The following is a 25,191-nucleotide window of genomic DNA, read 5'->3' as shown; positions in this document are numbered from 1 at the left end:
GTTTAAAGCAGTTGTGGTTGGTCGTATCCCGACCTCATGGCAAGAAGTGGTATTGGTCCCGATATTTAAAAAGGGCAACAAATGTGATCCTAGTTGTTATAGACCAATATCGCTAATAGACACATCTTGCAAATTAATGGGTAGAGTGATTCTGGCTCGTTTAGAAACTTGGGCTGAATCCAATGGAATCATCGTCGAATCAAAATATGGGTTTAGGCGGGGTAAAGGCACAAATGAGCAGTGCCTAAATTTGGCGCTGATTATGGGTAAGTACATGAGAGCCAAGCGTGGTTGTATCCACCTGGCTTTCATGGACTTATCCAGTGCCTTTGATACGGTCTGCAGGGGAAAATTATGGCAAATAATGGAGTCTATGGGGTTCGAGGAGCCATTGGTCACATTACTTCGCAGACTCCACGCTGCCACTACAGTAAAGATCAGATTTGGCCCTACAGGGGAGATGACAAAGCCCATACCATCAACTGAGGGTGTCCGCCAGGGTTGCATATTGGCCCCTTTTTTGTTTCCGGTCTATACCAATGGTTTGGAAGCGTTTTTGTTAGAAAGTTGTGCTGATTTCCCCCAGGTAAATGGCAAACGCATACCGATGTTATCCTATGCGGATGACACGGTCTTAATGACCCTAACTGCAAATAGCATGCAAACTTGCTTAAATGCTTTTGAGACTTTTATGCAGGGGTTAGACCTAAGGGTCAACTTTGCCAAGTCTTTTGCTATGGTCTGCGGCCCGAAAGGGGTTAAATCCCAAAGGCTTGTGGTAAGGTACTCGACCATTGAGAAAGTTGATAATTTCAACTATCTGGGGAACTTATTCAACAAAACCCTAAGTTGGGATCTGTTAATGTCAGCGCGTGTACAAAAAGTTACCCAAACTGTTGAAGCCATCTTTCGTTTTTCCAGCAAACTGGGGCAGAGGCCGGTTGCAGAATTGAAACCCTATACAAAGCTAAATGCATCCCGGTTGTAACATACGGTGCGGGTGTATGGGGTACTCAATCCTGCAATAACATCCAAGTTATGGAAAATAAGTTTATAAAACGCTCTTATGTGTCCCTCCAAGCGCTTCTAATCTATTTTGCCATACTGAAGTAGGCTTGGAATTTGTGAGTGACATTATCCATATTTCTCCTCTGCTGCTCTGGATTAAGGTTTGGTGTTCTGACGACCTGAAACTTACTAAGGAAATACTACTAGATTGTCTTAACCTTGAACACTATGATAAGATCCCATGGTTATCATATGTTAGGAATACTTTCCTTAGAATAGGCTTGGGCCATATCTTTTCGAAAGTTGAGACCATTGGCGCTGAAACAAAGCAACTAACCAAAGAGGCGTACCGCTTAGACTTAGCGTTGTTGCGAAGCAGTGAGAGTGCGGTCTACCATAGGGGGAGGCTGTATCACCAACCTTACCTTTCATATATAGGGCAGACACAATGGCGTTTTTATTTAACTAGGTTTCGTCTGAATACATTACACTTTTTATTTGCATTCCCACAACAGGTGGGTTGGTGTGAGAGTTTACCCATGTGTGCCTGTAACAATCAAGTTTCCCAAAACACTCTTCATTTAATACTTTTTTGTTCCCTGTACAAAGACCCAAGGAATAGATTTATTAGAACAATTCTGTTATCGCTTGGATCCCGAAATTTTAAAGAGGGATACGAACATTTACTCTCATTATCAACTCCAGTAATATGCAATGCTGTTCTTAGTTTTATCAGAGTAGCACTCAGTATTAGAAACCAATATTAATTCATTACTGTTATGGACCCTCATAAATGCAATTAGCTCATAGTTTGGTACCAATATTTATTTATTGTATTTGTATTGGAAAATTGGCTTTTATATATATGTTTTTTGTTAAATTGACCTGTAAATGATGTATTGACAAAATTTATAATGGTCTGAAGTCAATTGTAGGAACCTTTAAATTGTACAATGTTATGTTATACTTTTATGATTCTGTTTTTATGAATCAAAATAAAGTTTCAAATGTAATGTGACTCCACTGCGTCAAAACCTTACGCCTGCTTGAAGCTGGCCTAATAAGTGACTCAGTACATTAAGTATAGGCCTCAAAATACATTGCTGGAGCTGCGTCGTGCTTGCAACACAACTCCTACAATGCGTGACTTTGTTAATGCTTGCGCCATGGAGCACAGTATTCTAAATACAGCGCACCAATTGTGGTGCAAGGACATTTGATGCTAGCGCAAGGAAACTGACACATCTATGCAGGTGCATCAGTTCCTTGTAAATCTGCCCCTTAGTATACGAGGACATCGACTGAGTGGTCTACACTATGGATACTTCTGGAACATCATGTTTCTGAATGTGGTGAGTAGCATGATATGGAGCACTGTGAGAGGTGTGGGTGTGAGTGCCATGGAAAGGATTATTTGCTGGACACGTGGATAAATGACTAAGGTACAAATGTTTGACACGCTTTGGTACGTCTGTACACACTGTGAGGACTTTCATAACATTTCGAAGCAAGTGTTGACCCGAAGGACAGGCTACTGGAGTCAGAGTGTCACAACAGACTGATCCATTGTTTTGGCATGCATAAATGTGTATATTGTTGTGCATGTTACAACATTCATTTTGAATATCAACTGTCTGATCTGTTTCCAAGACCACCATAGCTGTGGGGTTGTAATGGGCTCCGTGGCAATGAGATGGTACCTTGAACAGACTAGACTTGTGTTAATAAAAGCACTCTATGATTGAATATTGTATTAATGGCATACATAAACGCTGGGTTCGTTTGTATCAGAAGAAACTTTTTTTTAAATTTCAGTTGCACCGATATGCATTAGAGGTTTTATTTTTCGTGGAAATGCAAAGAGATGACCTGTCTGTGCTGGTGGAAGTACTGTTATCGATACCGGAAGGTATTAATCCAATTTATTGTTGAAATAAATCCAATATTTGCTATAGGTTCATTCGAATATCAAGCGTCTTTATTCGTATTATACAACTATCATATTGCGCAATTCCACAAGGTCGTATTTGAATTCCAATTCAGATTCAAATTAAAGTGAAAACCGAATGCATTTCGGGTCGATCTTCGACCCTTCGTCAGGGGTCGTATTTCATAACTATAAAGCAAGCGGAAACAGGAGGCTTTTAAATAAATGTGCTAACTCGTATAGAAAACATGTAAAAAGTGAAAGTGCTCATGCCTGAATACATGCGTGGTTCGTAGTAAAAACTGTCCGATATGGAATGCGGTTCATTAGAAAAACTTTGTGTTAGTACTATTAGTGAAAAAAATAATGTGAAATCAAGACTATTCAGTGATTGCTTAGTTAGTTGTAAAAAAGTGTGCAACGAAGCTTCAAGAGTTGTCCTCAAATCTGGCAATTTTGTTATGCGTGTCTAACAAGTGTGTTAGTCATTATATATGCCGTAAACAAACACGCTTTGTATTCGATCTATAAAGGACTTACGGGAAGACGCTGCGTTCGATAACTTCTCTCCTTCCTAGCTCCCGCAAAAAGGTCAGCGGTGATGGCTGTGTGGCGTTGATGCGTATTACGTCATTATTAAGTCTTTCATGTTTTTTTACATTACTTTAACATAACTAGATGTTGGGCACACTAACAAACTCTGGCGCCTTTAAGACGCCGTCACTAAATAATGACGTAATACGCATCAACGTCACACAGCCATCACCGCAGAACTTTTCGCAGCGACTTCCCGTAAGTCCTTTATAGATCGAATGCAAAGCGATCACTGAATAGTCTTGATTTCACATTTGCTTTTTCACTAATAGTAATATCACAAATTTTTTCTAATGAACCGCATTCCATATCAGCCAGTTTTTACTACGAACCACACATGTATTCAGGCACAAGCACTTTTACTTTTTACATGTTTTCTATATGAGTTAGCACATTTATTTAAAAGCCTCCTGTTTCCGCTTGCTTTATAGTAATGAAATACGACCCCTGACGAAGGGTCGAAGATCGACCCGAAATGCATTGGGTTTGCACTATAATTTGAATCTGAATTGGAATTCATATACGACGTTGTGGAATTGCGCAATATAATATTTGTAAAATACTATCAAAGACGCTTGATATTCGAATGAATCTGTAGCAAATATTGGATTTATTTCAACAATAAATTGGATTAATATCTTCAGTTATCGATAACAGTGCTTCCACCAGCACAGAGAGGTTATCTCTTTGCATTTTCACGAAAAATTGCTTTGCGCGCCAGTGGACATGGCGCAGGTGGTATAAAGCACCTTGGGAATAATTAGCAGTCAAAATATTGATAACGAGTGCATGCTGGCAACAATTGAGTCCAGAAGTCTTAGCCTATACGTTTTTCGCTGAACTGTAATTAGCTTATGAACTTTCTCAAAATGTTCACATTGATTTGGGTCTTGCACATACATTGTTCTATGCAACGAATTGCTGCGGTTCTGATATCAGTCCATGCTGTTGTCCTCCAATTGCGTCTTTTACTTTGGGCCTCCATGCTTCCGTTGGCAAATGTATACATTGTGTTGTCCTCAGTGCTTTAAAATCTGTTTCAGGGTGAAATTTCAAAACATATTGCATGGTCCTAGCTCCAGAGAGACGACTCTTCTAACTAGAAAAATATGTATACAGGTTTTTCTACATTACACATATATACAATATTCAATTACATATATTTACAAATTGAAAGGCAGGAAAATAAAGATATATGCCCACACATTCTCTGGTTAATTTCCGAAGCTGGGATTAGAGCACAAGTTTCTAGATCCCAAAAGTGCAAAGAAGCGATGATACCACCTGAGCAGGGACTAAGTGGGGGGCGGGCCATTCACATACTGCAGCATAAAATGGCGAGACCAGGCCCTGCGGTTAGCAAGAGGGCAGGTAGAATCCAGAATATACAACACAACAATCCCAGTCAGGAATAGCAGTGCTAGCAAAATGGACATCAGTACCAGCATCTTGAGCCAGGTAAGGAAAGACCGCTTCTTGAATGACGGGCGCATCTCAGGGTAAGCAGAAGGCAGCAGGCGTTCAGCCCTATGGAGGAAGAATGTACAAGGGAGGATCGTGAATGTCTGTTACTGTTCATTATCAATAATATAAACCTACAATAGGGTACCAATAAAGAATAATCCATAAAAATAACATTTTTCTCGGTTTGAAAGTGTCAACCTACTATAATAACTTCAAAAGGTGCCCCTCCTTACTTTTCACTAAACTCAATGTACACTAATAGTCTCTGAGTTGACATTTTCCCAAAGCTAATAGAAAAGCCACAATTCAGTCAAAGTCAAGAATCCGAAAATGTTTGACCCTCTTTATGAGTGGCCGCTGTTTTACTACCAATGCCAAGCTGTAGTTGGTCAAGAATCGTAATTAAGTTATAAGAATTTTATCTCACCTGATAATTACTGGGTGCAGTATAGTTTGCATACCCTGTTAAATTTCGACAGGTCACATCTGTCAGATTTTAATTTGGGGGAAAAACATGGAAATCACCAGGAGATGCGGATATTGATGCAGAAAGCACCAAAAGCCACATGCTATTTCCCATTATCTGGAAAAATGTATAATATGCGCTGTTTATCATGCCCTTTAAAAGAAAAATCCCCAGGTATGTTATTTACCGGTGCGATAAAGATTGCACCAAATTAGCAGGCAACTCGTAATGAGGGTCTATGGGCCACATGTATCGACATTTGTAATAGTGATTTCCTAATTGCGATTTTCAGGGAATTGCAAATAGGTAATCACTATGGTATGGTATGAAACTCCAAGAGTTTATTATAGCGATTCCTAGGGGTTTGCAAATCAACCTACCTCATTAATATTAATGAGGTAGGTTGCATTTGTGACCCCCAAGGAATCGCTAAAATCACGGGTATGGTGGCCTGCTAGGGTCAGCAGACCACCATGTCCGTGATTGCTTTTAAAGCAACTTTTTTTGTTGTTGTTGTAAAGCAGCCTGTTTTCCATAAAGGAAACCAGGATGCTTTACAAAATGAAAACTTAAAAAGTTTTCCTTTCATTTTTTAAGAGCAGGAGGTGGTCCGTGGGATGACTGCCTGCTCTTAAAAAAGGTTTTGGCATGCATTCACAAAGGGGAAGGGATCCCTTGGGGACCCCTTCCCATTTCAGAATGGGTTACCACCAATTTAAAGTTGGTGGTAAATTGTGAATGTTTTGCGACCACTTTCACAGTCACAAAACATTTATACATACCGTTACGGTTCGGTATTGGGAAGGAACTCCCTAAACATGGCCCTTCCAAATTCCAAAATGCAAACTCATTTTGCGATTCGGTAACAGGTTCCCGAATCGCAAAAAAGGGTATGATACATGTAAAAAGCCTTTTTTGCGTTCGCAAAATGCCAAATTCTGTGAATCGGCCCGTTTGCCAACTCAAAATTGGTTGATTCAAGTGGCCCTATATCTGACAGGAACCTGGTGATTCCTGGCTAATCACTTAATCACAACAAATGTGTCTGTCTGTAATGCAACTGGTGGTCATGTAAAGTGCTCTGATACCTTCGGGTCAAGTTCACGCTACATAAAACTGCAAAAAAAAAAACGGAAGGTACAGCGCCGACCCAGGATCCCAGGGAATAGAGTAGGGGGGATAGAAACACAATGGTCCAGAGTTGGGGGTTGGTAATGCTCGAGAACCCACTCGTCCTGGGGTAACGTTTCTCTTAGTCACAGAAATCACCTCTTTAGAGGGAGAAGAACACGCGGGCATATCAAGAAGAGTCAGCGTTAATTACCGCTGACCTCGCTTAGCGCTGTTTTTGTTAACGCCGGCTATCGCTGGAATCTATTGCCATGCTTGCGCTGTATTAACAACGTATAGCGCAATGGTAATATAAATTCTAGCGATAGTGGGGAAATCGTTGTTTTGCAGGGAACATCGCTGTTTTTTCAGTGATGTTTCCTGCAAAACGGCGATATGCTTGCTGATAGGACCCTGTGGTCGTGACACAATAATCCACCTCCCATGTTACACATACATTAGTCAGGATTTTAGCAGATTTAAATTTTTTGGCGAATACCGCGGTTTTCACCCAAAACTAAAGTCTGCTAAAATGCTGTGGGCCGCCTTGTAAATATTGTGATGTGCACTTAGCGATATTTTACAAGTCCCCTTGCGTGAGGTACGCCCAGTGACGTCCACTTTGCATCTCATTAGAGATACAGAGCAAGGCATCGGGGAAAAGGCTGCTAACATGGGCTAATGCATGTTAGCATCCCCTTGTAGATATGGTGATAATATTATCTCTGCTTTTCTGGCTTTTAAAGCCAAAACAGTGGAGATAAGGCCCTTGTTAATATACCCCATAAATATAAGAAATGAAATACAACAAAGAATTACAGAAAAGTCTCAGTCGAACACCCATTACATCACTAGGAGGCAGGTCTGCAAGAGGCACTGTCCGGACAAAGAAAGAAACAAGATATAGACAAAGGCACCCGAGGGATGAAGAACAAGAAATTGAAGGGAGCGCAAACCAGGGTGTGAAGTGACAAGCAGAAAAGCCAAAGCAAGCACGAGAATTTGCCAGGCACCGACCCAAGGGTCTTTTAAATATTGTCATCTGATGACCCAGCAATGACCTAACGAATCAAACAAAAAAAATGTAGGAGTGAGGGCGCAACCCCCGCCCTTAGCTTGGCTTACAGCCTACCAGACGCCAAACCCCAGTCTCCCATATTCGCCAAGAATCTTTCTTGTAGCAAAGTTTGCTTGCCGCTTGTTTGACAAAGTTTTATTATTTGGTGAGCGGAAGAACCCCTTGCGTGAGCTAGATGTTGTATCAGCAGCTGTTAATGATTCACACAGAGAATAACAGTTTGCAGAGTATATTTGCACTCAGATGGCCCTCTTTGTATAAACACTAACTATATCACTGATATACAGGGCCTTTTCCTTCAAGTACTTCAGGGGTATCTGTTGCCCATCTTCCCCCCTCTCACTGATCCCCTGTAGAGTGCCAACAAAATCGCACCTTTTTTCCATCGAAACCTTAACTTCTTGTGAACAGCGCTTTCTTTGCTTCATCAACGGCTTCTGTAAATATTAATTCAATTGAACAGTAAAAGACTGAAGCTTATTTGGAAAATATGATTTTGTTTTACAAAATTCCACATCAAGGTAGTAACCAAAAGCTGTGTGTGTTTGTGGCACTCACCTGTTCGAGCCTGGATGTGGCTTTTGGTTGCTGAAAATGGTGATTTGTACCCTGTTGCATGGGACAGCAATTGCCATTTTTGTTTGTCTCATTTTCCGTTGTGACACACCGCTGTTCTGAGGTGGAGGGTGTCGAACAAGGTATCCCATGCTTTTCTGGTACTTCCCAAAGTGTCTTTGTGTGCGTCTGTCCCAGCCAAGTTTCAATTTGCTCTGGGTTAAATGTAGGGCGGTCTGGCTGGAAGCAAATGCCATTCATATTAATTTCTTGTTTTTTGACTCGCGTTGGTTGTTCATTCCGTTCAGTCGGTTTGAGAACTGTGGAGACGACCAAACAACCAAGAAAGGCTCAATGCAGTCATACTGCCTGTCTATCAAAAGTACTTGATTTCTATGAAATACATTCTTATAGAAACATTATACATATTTCCCTATTAATAAAAATAGACAATTTTAAATAACCTAAAACAGCAGTACACATTATTGTAATGTATACAACAGACATATAAACATTACAATTTCTCAATTCCAAAATTCAATAGTCCACAAATTTCGCATATGTTTAAAACAGTTTAGAACAATAATCAAATTTAGCTAATAGCAAACAATTAATTTTGCCCCAACAAACATTTATAGCATACAATGCGCATAACAGCTTATCTGCAATACAGAATGATTATTTATTTCCGTGGATATTAAATTTTTATGTTCTTGAGTTAAAGTCGCAAAATTAGCTTCTCAAGAAAACCATCAATCTCAAATTCATCAGTTGGAGTTTCTCTGGATATAGTAGTTTAGAGTGTTCAATAGACACACGAGGCATTCACAAAGGTAACTAGTGAGTAATATTCCCATGCAATTTAGTCTTACACTTTTGAGGAACTGTAGTATTTTTGGCTATTTACAAAACAGGAGTGTAAAGTTACTCAAAAGTGTAGACTAGCATGTCTACATCCCATGAAAAAAGGGGATTGCCAAATTTTTGAGTGTAAATTACTATTCCCTATAGGAAATAATGTTGGATCAAAGTAAATTGTTTTAAATTGTTAAAAATATAAATAAATATAATTTAGTGTGAAACGAAATTGAAAAGTATAACATATTTAACATTTAATCATAAAATATTTTAACAACCTTCTTTAATTTATAAATTATTATAAACATAAGTCAATTATTTTCAATTAATTCCTTGCATCACTTTTAATAATTATTAAAGCATAATTAAAAATGGATTTGTTTTACTTCATGTGGGAATTTATTTTTTTATTTAAACTTTGAAAAAAATAATTTTAATTTAATTTACAATATCTAAATTAATTTACTTGTACCGTAGCATTTCTATTAATTTGTTCTACATTTAAAATAAATATGTGAGATTTATTCACATTAATATTAAACATGAAAATATTTTTACTATTTTTTTCTACTTACAGAAATATTTTTACTTTTCCCTAAACTTTACCATGGGGAGGCTCTACAGTTGGGGTGGAGATCTCCATACAATAAAGCATAGGGGAAATGTATTTTCTATGGGATGGTGTTGCAATATCAGGGATTGGCGAGGTGCAGTGATGTTTCTTTTTGGCAGTAGCACCTTGCACATGTACATTTGGCTCCACCCCCTTTTTCAGGGGTGACAGTTTGTAAGCCTACACTTTTGAGTAACTTTACACTCTGATTTTGTGAATAGAAAAAAGTGGTAAAGTTGCTTAAAATTGAAAAAGTAAATTGCACATGTAAATTAGTCACAAGTTTAATTACTGCTGAGAATACCCCCGGTAGTATTGGGCTAGGAGTAGCACAAAAAGGAGGGTTTGTTCAATAAATGGAAATACTCAGATGAAGGGTTAAATAATATAACCTGTCACAGACATATTTTCTTTGCAATCCTGGAACCTGCGAACAAATGCAGAATATTTACTAAGATATGGCACACTTCTGCTCATAGCGCTGGTGCACGCCAAGCAACAAAGTGCCAACAAAGGCATCCTTGAACCATGGTGCACGGGCGCCTGCATTTTGAGCAGGATTGTTTTTGTGCAGGAAGGGTATACACCTGTTACAACGCAACTTTTACAACTACCTACCATTACAACGCAACTTTTACAACGCATACCATTACAACGCATTGCGCTGGGGGGCGCTCTAGGATAGGGAATAAGTATAATTTACTATCCAACACCTTCCCTAGTGTCCACGGGGACTGGAGTTGGAATAGTAAATTATACTTACCACTATCCAGCACCTCTAAGCGCTATGCGTTGTAATGGTATGCGTTGTAATGGTCGCGTTGTAATGGTAGGTAGTTGTAATGGTATGCGTTATAACGTCATACATCCGCAGGAAGGGACACCTTCCTGCATAAAAACAATACTTGCTGCCATTTTCCTCTTTCTATGTGTGCTGCAGCACACATAGAAAGAAAAAGTAACGAGGAGAATTTAAGATATTTCTCCCGTAAAACCAGCATCAGAAGGCATACAATTTTAGTGCAAACCCAGGTTACGGTCTTTAATAAATCTGGGTCTAAGTCAAATTCCATGGGAGGATAATTCAGAACTCTCATGCTCTACCCATGGAATGCCTCCCTGATGCAAAGCCTTGCATTACTTTTTTTTTACTAGGCCATGCAAAGCCACGCAAAAACGTGCTTTGCAACACTTAGTAAATCCTGAAACACTTTTTATGTTGAGCTGAGTCACTTTTTAACCCAGCTCCCATATAAAGTGTTAGTAAATCTGAGCCTTGGTGTTTACCGAATCAAATTCAGCATGCTTTGGAATTTACCACCCAAATGTCCAACCTTACCACACAAATTTCCCCTACAACTATTAGCAAGTTTAGCTGAAGTTCAAACATCTATTTGCACAGGGATCTGATTGGTGCATAAGTCTCTTTTATATTATTTTTCCTGCCAAATGTTACATTTTGTGCAAATACTTTGTTTACAATGGTCTCTTCTGCAAATACATGAATAAATAACGTACAATCATGAACAGGACATGCTGGCCTGAGAGCTACAGATCATGTTTGTCTAATCCATGGTGATTCCAACAAGTGCGTTTAAAGTTCGCCGAAATTTGGATATAAACACGTTATTACTTCTCTTAGTGGGAGGCACCATCCTTTCTTAACAGCTAGCTCTCACAGCCACAGGCCTCACCTTAGGTAACATAATTCCTCCTGTTTTTCAACAGTTAGAGAACAGAAAGGGGGAGGTTTAACCAGATATCTCATGGTCCCCTGCTTGAGAATGGAGAAATCTTAAGACTTGGGGCATGAATTAGAGTTGGGTCGTTGACAAAACTAAAGAAACACTTACCAGGGCTGCAGTGTTGGTTATTCAAATTGCTGATGGGGACTGCTATGGCGTTTATGATGCCATTGCTTCTTTTCGAACCACCAGGCAGATCCTAAAAAGAGCACAAGGAAAAACTTGTAAAGACAAAAGTATGGGAAGACAACTCCTTTTTACTCTATCCTTTATTATAAGCATGCAGGCATTAACATTTTGGCAAATGAGGAAAGATTTGACCACACAAGATATTTCTTTCTTTAAGTGTTTAATAGGTTTATATTACACAGATATGACGGTTTGTGGGAATTAAACAATCAAAAACAGAAAATCTGAACAAAGACAGGTTACAAACAGACAAAATCTAAACAATTCGTTATCAATATTTACAAAAGAACAAAGTGGAAACTTTCTCAGGAGTCCCTGGTCATCAGGAGTTACTGGGCTCAGATTGTGTCAACCAGAACTGTTTACCACTGTTGTCCATGGACTAACCCTACTATTAGATCTAAAACCGATCACAAGAGCAACCTTTAGTTCTTTATTCACAAGTTAGAGGAGACTAGCATTCTAAGGCTTACTCAGGCAGGGGTTAGAATTTCCAGTCTCAACAAGCCACACTTAAAGGTCAATAATGGAAATAGAGTACTCAGTTAGTGCTCATTGATTTAAAAATCGTTACTTTACTATGAATCAAATAAAACACAATTTCCTGCATAAATCTTTCACAAGGAATAAACAGTAAGGGAATTATCATAAATCCAGAAAAAGCAGTTCCTAGTGAGAGTAGCATGTACCACCTTCGTGGCGGGCAACTTTGCCAGGCGCTCTTGTACTACTGTCTCTCTGATTCCCATGGCCCATGTGAGGGAGCTCAGGGTGTGCTCCAGTCCCCTCCCCAATGCGCACAATGCATATGCTGTGTATACCTCCCTGCTCGTAGGTTGCGCATTGTATGGTAGTATCGGGATGCATTTGTGTCTCTAGCTCTTTCAGCTGATGTGTGACCGGATCTGCATCATCGTACACTCCAGACGAGTTACTGGCTGCTGGTGCTGCCACAATAATTTGGGTTCTTGGTAATGCTGACCACAGATGACAGTCTGAGTGGTTGAAGGATGTTACATCCTTGTGGCACTTCGGTGATTCCTTGATGCTCCTCACAACATTGTGACGCTGACATGGGGAACTTAGACAGATTATAATTCCTGGATACCCTGCAATCATTGAGGTATATAATTCAGTCACAGTGTTGTTACTCCTTATGAACACCCAGATGTTATCCTCATGGTGAGGCACACATCTCAACTTGGCACACAAGCAATTTCTCAGGCGTATTATGCATTGGCTCCTTTACAGGCTCACTTTCCTGGAGTTTCATCTTGTTCATGCAAGGCGAACACCTAAGTCCTTCCTAAGCATGTGGTCAGCTGTGCTTCTCTATAAAGTCCACTGAAACCACCACTGGGTTGGGGCTCAGAGCAGTAACGCCAAGCCTCAATACACTATGCAACAAAACAACTGCCAATACTGCCAATTTACTTCTTCTCTTAGTTTTGAAAAACACTTTGATCTGAAACAATATGTCATATAGACTTCTCTTTCTGTCTGAAATAAATCTTATTCTTTTATTTCCATTTTTTTGTATCAAAATTTACACATTTAATACAATTTTAACACATAATTGACATTTGCACCTTATAACATCATCAAATCAACTAAAACTTTCTTTACTTTGTCAGTCTCTCATTCTCTCATACTCTCTTCATACACTCTTATATTCTCCATACAACCTTTCCACACACTCTAAGTTTCAAATTCAAAAAGAAGGAATTTTGCTTGCATTATTTACAAACAACAGCCATGGGACACAAATTCACAAAATCTCAAACGATTTTTTGCACTTAAATATCATTGAGAATTCCTAAGGCTGGAAGAAGAAATGGTCTACGCGTTTCGAACGCCCTAAAAATTTGAAGAGTTCTCATCAGGACCACGTAGCTGGAAAACAAAACAATATTGATATTGCGTAAGCTAGGGATGCCCTCAACCTCTTAACTGTATTTAGTGGCAGATTGGTGTACCTCTTACCTTGACACTGTTCAATTCAACGGCTCTCAGTATAATTAAAAACAGAAATGCAAACTCTTAGTGAGCCACTTATACTTAGCTGTGCTTTCAATAAGCTACTTATACCAGCTATGCCCGACGCTTGACATATCTTAAAACCGTGCTTCATTTACAAAGATGTATTCTCGAGGTGCCGGTCTATTTTGGAATGAGAAACGATTGCTGCCGAACCTGCAAAAAGAGGAGATTCTGACTAGACTCCCAATCTCCTTTAAAGTGCGATACGTTATAACGATTGTTTATAGTAGTTGGAATTTACTTATCCAGAGGCTTTCTTGAAGTTTCTACCTTCCGTTTTTTAGTGGAAGCCAAATTCTTTTATCGTGAGCGTCCCCACAGTATCTGTAACCAGAAACGGTACCTTGGATTATAGTGGCTCCCAGACCGACCGGGAGTCTGTCTCTATGTAAATTCCTTAAGCTGCATAGTATGTTATGCTATTTACCTTAATCTACTGATCGGGGCTCATCAAACACGTCGGTCTCGATCCTTACTTCTGCGTTCAAGCGGAATAGGCGTCGTTTAGCTCAACGTTGAAGCACATGATATTACGGAAGAATGTACCACAGAGCTTTCTGGTAAATGTGGTTTTACAGTTGGAAGTCGATTTAGAGAATGTAATGGGATCAAAAAATGTTGAATTTGTTTAATAGTATGGCAAAATCTAGTCCATAATAATGCTTATGCGAATGTTTTTTGTCAATAATTCGATCTTTCTGGACATTTAACTTCAGCGTGAGGTGCTCGGAGTTGTACTTTCTGAAAAAGTCTTTTCTCGCTATGATAGTGTTAAACATGGACATTCCACAGATTAGAAATTTAAATGAAATGTACTCGAAAAATACACTGAGGAATTACACATAAATTGCTTGTCACAACGTTTCGTGAATTTGTATAAATGAACTGTTGGTGCTAAATACATATGTCGATTGACATATTGAAGACATATTCTATGTGGGTGATTTAAGAAAACTAGTACTTTTGGGAGGGAGGCGTTTGACTATATGAATCCGGTGATCCACTTCTTCCTTGAGGTGTAATCTGATTGCATCAGTTATTTGATTCAGACAGGTTGTGGTACCTTTTGCTCAAGAAAAATGGACATCGGAGTTTGCACATTGCAGTAAATTAAGGGGCAGATACTGAAGGGCTCTGTGGTCCACGAGTTCTACAGACTCACATTATATTATGATCTGTTTGGGGCATTTCTATCAGGTGATCTTCACCACCGGATATGGCTCAGTGAGGAAGGAAGGACAATTTTCATTCCACATTTTTGGAACAGGCACTAATTTAGGGGCCGATTAGGATTGCGGTGATTCCGCATCCTCCGGGCCATGCGGAAGCCACCGCCGGCCCGGAGGATGCGGAATCACCGCTGCGGCCCATCAAAATACCCACCACCAGATTAGGATAGCGGTGAGATCAGCGGCAGACGGCAGGTCCGGTCGCCGCTGATCCGCGGGGTGTTTTCCGCAATTTGGTGGCAGTGTCTGCAAGACACCGGCTGCCAAATTACAATGTGTGTAGAAACATGCTTTTCCGCGGCGGATTGACCGCGTGGAAAAGCATGTGGAAAATTGCTTCTGGGGGGCCCTTGCGGGCCCCCAGGGTGTCGGGGGGGGGTGCACATGGGGGTACCTATGGTACCCCCCAGCATTTGCATGTACAAGGCGGCAGGCACCACGCGGTGCCTGCCGTTTAATGCATGCAAATGGTAAGCATGCATATTTAACCTTGCGGCGGGTGCTGCTTCAAGCAGCACCCGCCGCGATGTTAAATATCCAGGATGTGACCGCCAGTGTGGCGGTCACATCCTAATTCGCACGGAGGGATCGCCACTGCCCCTGCGGACGGTCCCTCCACCTCGGGGGTGGCGGACAGACGCAGGTCCGTCCGCCATCCTAATGAGGCCCTTAATCTGTAAATTTCCAATATTTCATTTAGGCCATCGACTGCTGTATTAAACTTTACAATGAGCATTGCCTCTCTCCTGGAGAGTTTCTCTTCTATGTCGCCTCCTCTTGGGTCATGTTCAACTTTTGAAATGACAGTCCATCTGAGGTACTTTTCTGTGTGGTTGTTTAGTTTCCAATGGTTCACGAATGGAGCTGTCTGAATATTCTTTTTGATCCTTGATTTATGTTGAGTAATCCGGGTTCTTATTTCTTGGTTTGTTTTGCCGATGTACAGCATATCGAATGGGCATTTTATTCCGTATATGACATTACGTGATTTACAATTTGTAAATGTCTCATGTTTCCAGTGTGTTTGATTATTTTGGAATAAAGCTCCTTCTTCTGTCATTGTACAACAAATGCAGGTTCCGCATTTGTGGTGTCCTTGTATTGGAGGCAGGCCTACAAATGATCTACTGTAGTTTGATTTTCTTGCGGTAATGCTGCACGCACTCGTTGGTTTGCGACACTTTGGTCTTTTTTGAAGGCAAACAGCGGTTTGTTGTTCAATGTCTCATCCAAGTTTTTAACAGGTGCCAATTCTGATTAATTACTTTTTTAAGAAGGTTAGAATTTGGACAAAAGGTGGATACGCACACGATTCTCTTGATCGGAGCTTTTTCTTTCTATTCCAAGAGCACTTCTCTTGGTGTCCACCAAGCCCGCTTCATTGACCTTTTTAGAAGTTTTTTGGGGTACCCGCGTTCTTGTAAATTTTCCGTCAATTTTGTAGCATGTAACATATATTCATCTTTGAAGTGGCAGTTCCTTTAAATTCTGAGATATTGGCCGTACGGCAGGTTTTCACTCAAGTTCCTAGGATGATTGCTATTGAAGTGAAGTGCTTTGTTACGATCAGTTTGTTTTTTGAATGGCGTCGTTACCAGCTCTCCTGCAGTTGGATAGACTTCCACGTCCAAAAAAGCCATTCTTGTCTTTGAGTAGTTGATGCTAAACTTGATCTCCTGTGTTCGATTATTCGGCCATTCATGGAATTTAATTAGATCTTCTTCGTTGCCGGTCAAGACCATGAAAACGTCATCGATGTAACGACTCCAATTGGAAATAAATTCTGCAAAAGGGTTAGTCTGGTATATTAACTTTTCTTCATATTTATCCATGAATAAAACTGCATTGAATAACACTGCCAGTGAAGTGATGAGGCAATTGAATGAGGAGAATTGCTACAGAAAAATTCCAAAAGATCCTACATTGGAATGAAAAAATCAATTAAACTCGATATTGGAAAAGGGCCATACTCATGGCTTTATGGGTAAAAAAGAATATGAATATCTGTAATGTAAGAACCCAAGGATTCCCTTATTTTATGTTCTTCCGAAAGTCCATAAGAACGAAACTGCACCACCCGGAAGACCCATCGTCTTCGGGTGTGAATCACTCTTGGAACCGATTTCTAAATTTGTGGACTTCTTTTTGAAACCGTTTATGTCCCAAGTGAAATCATTTTTAAGAGATACCACCAACTTTATCAATAAGCTAACAACAATTGACTTTGAAGAAAACAGACACTATATCGTGACACTAGTTGTGGTATTACTATATACCCAGATTCCTCAAACGGAAGGCCTAGAAGTGATTGCAGCTTACCTTGAAAGCAGAGAAAGACCAGTACAGGTTCCGACAGATTTCATCATGGAACTAGCCACCTTCGCCTTGAGAAAAAACTATTTTAATTTCAATGGCAATTTCTTTTTCCAAGTTTGGGGAGTAGCTAAGGGATGTCCTTTTGCTCCAGAGCTGGCAGTGTTATTAATGGCTAAATATGAAGAAAAGTTTATATACCAGAATAAACCTTTTGCAGAATTTATTTCCAATTGGAGTCGTTACATCAACAACGTTTTCATAGTCTGGACTGGCAACGAAGAAGATCTAATTAAATTCCATGAATGGCTGAATAATCGAACGCAGGAGATCAAGTTTAGCATCAACTACTCAAAGACAAGAATGGCTTTTTTGGACGTGGAAGTCTATCCAGCTGAAGGAGGGCTGGTAACCACGCTATTCAAAAAGCAAACTGATCGTAACAGAGCACTTCACTTCAATAGCAATCATCCTAGGAACTTGAGAGAAAACCTGCCGTTCGGCCAATACCTCAGAAAAAAAGGAACTGCCACTTCAAAGATGAATATATGTTACATGCTACAAAATTGATGGAAAATTTACAAGAATGCGGGTACCCCAAAAAACTTCTAAAAAGGTCAATGAAGCGGGCTTGGTGGACACCAAGAGAAGTGCTCTTGGAAAAGAAAGAAAAGCTCCGCTCAAGAGAATCGTGTGCATATTCACCTTTTGTCCAAATTCTAACCTTCTTAAAAAAGTAATTAATCAGAATTGGCACCTGGTAAAGAACTTGGATGAGACATTGAACAACAAACCGCTGTTTGCCTTAAAAAAAGACCAAAGTGTCGCTAACCAACTAGTGCGTGCAGCATTACCGCAAAAAAATCAAACTACAGTAAGATCATTTGTAGGCCTGTCTCCAATACAAGGACACCACAAATGTGGAACCTGCGTTTGTTGTGCAACGACGGAAGAAGGAGCTTTATTCCAAAATAATCAAACACACTGGAAATATGAGACATTTACAAATTGTAAATAACGTAATGTCATATACGGAATAAAATGCCCATGTGATATGCTGTACATCGGCAAAACAAATCAAGAAATAAGAACCAGGATTACTCAATATAAATCAAGAATCAAAAAGAATATTCAGACAGCTCCATTGGTGAACCATTGGAAACTAAACAACCACACAGAAAAGGACCTCAGATGGACTGTAATTTCAAAAGTTGAACATGGCCCAAGAGGTTGCGACATAGAAGAGAAACTCTCCAGGAGAGAGGCAATGCTCATTGTAAATTTTAACCCCTTCGATGCGCATGACGAGCTCAGCTCGTCATGAGGCACGGTTGAGCTGTGCTGATGACGAGCTGAGCTCGTCATGAACAATGGGATTTACCCATCAATCGGCACAGGAGGGGAAAACCATTAGCAGCGATGGTGTTAATACAGCAGTCGATGGCCTAAACTAAATATCGGAAATTTACAGATTAAGTTAGTGCCTGTTCCAAAAATGTGGAACGAAAATTGTCCTTCCTTCCTCACTGAGCCATATCCGGTGGTGAAGATCACCTGATAGAATTGCCCCAAACAGATTATAACGTAACGTGAGTCTGTAGAACTCGTGGACCACAGAGCCCTTCAGTATTTGCCCCTTAATTTTCTGCAATGTGCGAACTCCGATGTCCATTTTTCTTGAGCAAAAGGTATCACAACCTGTCCGAATCAAATAACTGATGCAATCACATTACACCCCAAGGAAGAAGTGGAGCACCAGATTCATATAGTCAAACGCCTCCCTCCCAAAAGTATTCGTTTTCTTAAATCACCCACATAGAATTTGTCTTTAATATGTCAATCGACATATGTATTTACCACCAACAGTTCATTTATACAAATTCACCGAACGTTGTGACTAGCAATTTACGTGTAATTCCTCAGTGCATTTTTCGAGTACATTTCATTTTAATTTCTAATCTGCTGAGTGTCCATGTTTAACACTATCATTGAGAGAAAATACTTTTTCAGAAAGTACAACTCCGAGCACGTCACGCTGAAGTTAAATGTCCAGAAATATCGGCTTATTGACAAAAAACATTGGCATAAGCATTATTATGGACTAGATTTTGCCATACTATTAAACAAATTCAACATTGTTTGATCCCATCTCATTCTCTAAATCGACTTCCAACTGTGAAACCACATTTCCCAGAAAGCTCTGTGGTACACCCGTCTGTAATATGACGTGCATCAACGTTGAGCTAAATGACGCCTATTCCGCTTGAACGCGGAAGTAAAGATCGAGACCGACGTGTTTGATGCGCGCCAATCAGCAGATTAAGGTAAATAGAATAACAGACTATGTACTTTAAGGATTTACATAGAGGCAGACTCCCGGTCAGTCTGAGAGCCGCTATAATCCAATGTACTGTTTCCGGTTACAGATACTGTGGGGACTGTCACGATAAAAGAATTTGGCTTCCACTAAAAAACGGGAAGTAGAAACTTCAAGAGCGCCTCTGGATAAGTAAGTTCCAACTACTATAAACAATATAATGTATCGCCGGTTTAAGGAGATTGAGAGTTTAGACAGAATCTCCTCTTTTTGCAGGTTTAGCAGCAATCATTTCTCATTCCAAAATAGACGGGCACCTCGAGAATACATCTTTGTAAGTTAAGCATGGTTTTGAGATATGCCAAGCGTCGGGCATAGCTGGTATAAGTAGCTTATTAAAAGCACAGCTAAGTATAAGTGGCTCACTGAGAGTTTACATTTCTGTTTTTAATTATAGTTTTCCAACTAAGAGCCGTTGAATTGAACAGTGTCAAGGTAAGAGGTTCACCAATCAGCCACTAATACAGTTAAGAGGTTGAGGGCATCCCTAGCGTAGGCAATACCATTATTGTTTTGTTTTCCAGCTACGTGGTCCTGACGAGAACTCTTCAAATTTTTAGGGAGTTCAAAACGCGTAGACCAGTTCTTCTTCTGGCCTTAGGAATTCTCAATGATATTTAAGTGCAAAAAATCGTTTGAGATATTGTGAATTTGTGTCCCATGGCTGTTGTTTGTAAATAATGCAAGCAAAATTCCTTCTTTTTGAATTTAAAACTTAGTGTGTGTGGAAAGGTTGTATGGAGAATGTAAGAGTGTATGAAGAGAGTTTGAGAGAATGAGAGACTGACAAAGTAAAGAATGTTTTAGTTGATTTGATGATGTTATAAGGTGCAAATGTCAATTATGTGTTAACATTGTATTAAATGTGTACATTTTGATAAGTAAAAAATCTAAATAAAAGAATAAGATTTATTTCAGACAGAAAGAGAAGTCTATATGACATATTGTTTCAGATCAATGTGTTTTTCAAAACTAAGAGTAGAAGTAAATGGGCAGTATTGGCAGTTGTTTTGTTGCATAGTATCTCCATAGAGTCCAGGCACCGTCTCCTGAAGGTTCAAACAGATGTTCCAGAATTTGTGTTCACTAACCAAAGAAAGGGGTTGGAAAAGGATAACTCAACCCTAGAGCTCAAAGATCTTCTTTATACGACTTATGTGGCGACCCTGGCATCAGAAAAGGAATCTTAGCACACTGACTGGAAATTTCTGCCCTATCTTTATACACAAATCGCAGATAGACAGACTGTATTCCTGCCGTTTAGTTCTGTGTCTGGTTCTAAGCAGATCTGCAATTCTGGTATTTCCGTGCAGACTGGTCCAGCTATGGTATTTGTCCAGAGTGTGGTATGGAAGGATGTATGTCATTACATCGCATACTAATACCACGCATGCCATTACAACGCGGATATTAGTACGCAATGTCAATCACATCGCATGCCATAACATTGCATACTTTTACCACGAGTATGCTTTTACCACGCATGCCATTACAACGCAAAGGTGTGCGTGGTAAAGCTATACTTGTGGTAAAAGTATGCAAGGTAAGTAACATCCCTATCCCTACACCTAAAACAGACTACTCCCACCCCTACACTGCCCCAACCCAAAAATACTGCACACTACTACACTAACCACACTACTCTCACCCTTACACTACCCTTACACTACCCTAAACCACTACTGCACTACCCACACTACTCCCACCCTTACACTACCCTAAAACACTACTACGCTACCCACACTACTCCCACCCCTACACTACCCTAAACCTTAAAACACTACTATGCTACCCACACTACTCCCACCCCTACACTACCCTAAACCCTAAAACACTTCTACGCTACCCACACTACTCTCACCCTTACACTACCCTAAACCCTAAAACACTACTACGCTACCCACACTACTCCCACCCTTACACTACCCTAAACCCTAAAACACTTCTACGCTACCCACACTACTCCGACCCCTGCACTACCCTAAACCCTAAAACACTACTATGCTACCCACATGACTCCCACTTCTACACTACCCTAAACCCTAAAACACTACTATGCTACCCACACTACTCCCACCCCTTCACTGCCCTAAACCCTAAAACACGACTACGCTACCCACACTACTCCCACCCTTACACTACCCTAAACCCTATTAACACTACTACGCTAACCACACTACTCCCACCCCTACACTAGCCTAAACCCTAAAACACTACTACGCTACCCACACTACTCCTACCCCTACACTACCCTAAATCCTAAAACACTACTACGCTACCCACACTACTCCCACCCCTACACTACCCTAAAACACTACTACACTACCCACACTACTCCCACCCTTACACTACTCTAAACCCTAAACACTACTATGCTACCCACACTACTCCCACCCTTACACTACCCTAAACCCTAAAAACCCTAAAACACTACTACACTACCCTAAACCCTAATACACTACAATAAACAAACACTACAACATTACACTACCCTAAAACCTAAATCACTACACTACATAAACACTACACTACCCTCCCCAATACACTACACTAAACAAACATGACAACACCACAACATACACTAAAAGTTTTTAAAAAACACACACAAATATTACCACACTACTTTTAAACTACCCTAAACCCTACAACAGTATCCTCCACCCCATGCACAAACCTCCTTACCTCTCTCCTATCCAGCGTCGCCGTCGGATCCTGCTTCCTCCTTCCTGCTTGCATCACGTCGTTGTGAGGAAACAGCCTAAGTTTCCTCACAACGACGTGAATAGTTCGTGAATAGCCGCCCCCGCCGCCGCCGCCATTACACATTACATCGCATGCGTTGTAAAAGCACATGCGATGTAATGGTATGCGTGGTTTTACCACACGTTGTAACATCGCATGCGTTGTAACGCATGCGATGTAAAAGCAACGCGTGGTAAAACCTGCGTTGTAATGGCTGTTCCCCGGTATAGATGGTAGGATGGAGTTGGAGTCTCTTGTCATGGAAAGCCCAAACAAACACAAAAAGATGTGCAGGCTGTCACTTGCAGCTCCTAATGAATATTGAGTCCAGCCATGGTATTTGCCCAGATTGCGATGCTGTGTCCTCCTGCCCACAAAGACAAGCTCTGGGACTCATTCCATATCACAAGAAGGCCTCATGCAAATGCATGATCATTTCATGTGTGGTGCGGTAGGGTCGAAGAATTATACCGCTTGCTAGGGGGGACTCAAGACAGGGGTGCACACTCTCCTGATCCTTAAAGGAGACATTTCTTCATTCCAACAAATATCTTAGCAAACCGTACTATACAATCAGCTGAATATTTCCATCCACATTGGTAAGCTCAATGAGTCAAGATTATATGGGTAAAATAAGGAAGAAGAGGAGATAAAGGCTAAATTAGTGAAAATGAGAATGTGATGGTATATAAAGGCATAAACAGATTGAGAAAGTTGTGAATAATATTGAGAGTTGAGAGATTAAAACAAGTATTAAATACCCTGGCGGGTCTGACTCTAGAGTGAGCGGGTAGAAGGGGCATCCATAAATAGGGTTCCAGTTGGAAATGTCATTCTGATCAAAGTCATGGACAGTTCCGCTCCCTGCTCAAACAGAGGCGCGCAAGGAGTCAGATGTATCCAGCCCACTTGTAACCAGGGCACTAGCTTTTACTGTTCTCTTTCCCTGGGTTCAGTTTTCCAATTCAGAATAATTATATGTCTTGCTGTTTTTAATCTTCTTTGAGGGAACACTCCTTTATAGTCCCGTCGAGAATTACAAGATCAAAAAGTAGAAAAGATGTTAATCATCAGAAGGCCACTTCTAAAGAATAACCTCAGGCAGATGCACCGTCACGGTACTACAGTGCCTTACACAATGCAGCTACATGCTTCTAACTCTTTGGATCTTCGATAGGGCACTGTTGGTGCTTTGCTACATAATGCTCTGGTGCATATTTGACCATAATAGATGTGTTCTTTGTTGTTCTCTTTAACCCTCAAGCCCTCCACACACCCACCTGGGATTTAATTTGTTTTTGCTTGGCAGGTATTAGTGCACACATCAGTGAAACGCACTAAACCAGTTTCTCTAGATCACACTTGTCCAACAAGTAGCAGGTGAGCTGCTGGTAGCCCTTCAGCTACCTGTAAGCAGCCCAGCCTACTAAATTAGAAACTTTTGTCTTGGTTGAATTGCCAGTGTATATCTGACACAAAAATGTGTTTATTTTCAGAACTCATGAGCTATTTAAAGGAAAATGGCTAATTTTAAAAAGATATTTAAATGGGGCGTCGGGGACCCTTTTTACAAATGTTATTACCTTGGTACCAGAAGATTGTACTACTGAATATCAACACCAACAATATTATGGCATACTAAAATTGAGAATAGGATAACTAGGGACTAAATATCTAAAGATAAGTGTATATAAAAGTATAGATTTGATATTCCTGACTCCACATCTACATACGTTGAAGAAATAAGTACCACACAGGTACATATCTGTAAAGTTAGGTCTAGACTTACTTACCTGTGGATATTTTTTTTAACGATATTCTCTTCTCGATATTCTGTCCCATCGATATTGTTGATTCGATATTCAGAGGGCTCACTGTGCCAGAGGCATTGCAGCTCTGTCTGTTATGTATTACCTATCTAGATGCATTACTTATTGACAAGATATTTTTTACATTATTGCTTGCACCCATGCCTGATGCACTGAGGTGATCACTGGTAGTAACCTTGCATATTGTGCCCACTAATGGAACCTTGTTTTTTGTACTCACTATTAAAACACTAGTAATATTGGTAGCTCTCGATCACTTTCATTCAACATAGTTCTGATTACAGAAAAGGTTGGACATCCTTGCTTTTGCCACATTACAGAAAACGCTGGAGACCCTTGCTCTTGCCACAATGCCTCAATAGCTGTGTTTTTTCAATTTCAGCCACACATTTAAACCTTTTAATCTCCCCAAGGCAAGTCTGTACGAAATGGGCTACAGTTTTTTTAGCGTTTTGCATTTATGTCCCTCCAGACTACAGTGACATTTGTGTGCTTACCAACATATTTCAATAGTTTTGTGTGCATGTGGTTGTGTATAATGTATATGCAGATATGCAGATGGTAATTAATTGCCATTGCTCAGTGAGACGACCGATCATGACACATGAGGTCATGATACCACTCTCCTCCCTCAGAAATGGTAATAAACAGCATGTTATACCAACCAAAGTGAAGCACCCTTGAGCGCCATCCTGCTGGAAAATGACTTGTGAAAGTCACAGACTTTTATATGTAGCAGGCTGTAGGATAGGATCAACATATGGCATATCTGAAGTATGTCATTTCAGTAGTGATAGAGAAGGAGTTAGTGGCGGCAGATGATCTTTGAGAGTGGTGCGGCATAATACCTGTCCCACTATATATACACACATCAGACACAAGAACCAACAGAGAAATGCACACCAACATACACACCAATACACCTTCCCACACCCCCCCTACTTCTGCATGTTCATCTCCGAAGTGTTTTAGTGAAAAATAAAATTCCCAAACTTCCCAAACTTACATGATTAGTACAATAATCATAATGCAATTTGTAATACTAAACACGGCG

At 40.3% G+C, this 25,191-nt stretch overlaps 1 protein-coding gene across 2 annotated transcripts in view; it reads right to left on the bottom strand.

The window, feature by feature from the left end:
• The window catches only part of LOC147692480 (nesprin-2-like), a 254,742-nt gene that overhangs the window by 3,820 nt on the left and 225,731 nt on the right, over positions 1-25,191 (bottom strand). Inside the window, exons 9-13 of one of the 2 annotated variants that reach the window (XR_015300040.1) lie at positions 11,527-11,617; positions 8,206-8,522; positions 8,023-8,084; positions 4,509-5,056; positions 2,033-2,881 (exon numbers count right to left, since the gene is read on the bottom strand). Coding sequence is in view for 1 of the 2 variants with exons in the window: in XM_086938690.1 (XP_086794816.1) it covers positions 4,825-5,056; positions 8,023-8,084; positions 8,206-8,522; positions 11,527-11,617 (702 nt within the window). In the remaining variant the exon portion in view is untranslated. Of the gene's footprint in view, positions 1-2,032; positions 2,882-3,936; positions 5,057-8,022; positions 8,085-8,205; positions 8,523-11,526; positions 11,618-25,191 lie in introns of those variants that run through there. The other variant, XM_086938690.1, reaches the window with a different exon arrangement.

The sequence above is a fragment of the Lissotriton vulgaris genome, chromosome 9 (genome assembly GCF_964263255.1).
Source record: "Lissotriton vulgaris chromosome 9, aLisVul1.2, whole genome shotgun sequence".
Lineage (NCBI taxonomy): Eukaryota > Metazoa > Chordata > Amphibia > Caudata > Salamandridae > Lissotriton > Lissotriton vulgaris.
Note: the sequence above shows the minus strand (reverse complement) of the source record. Positions and strands in the feature narration are given on the sequence as shown.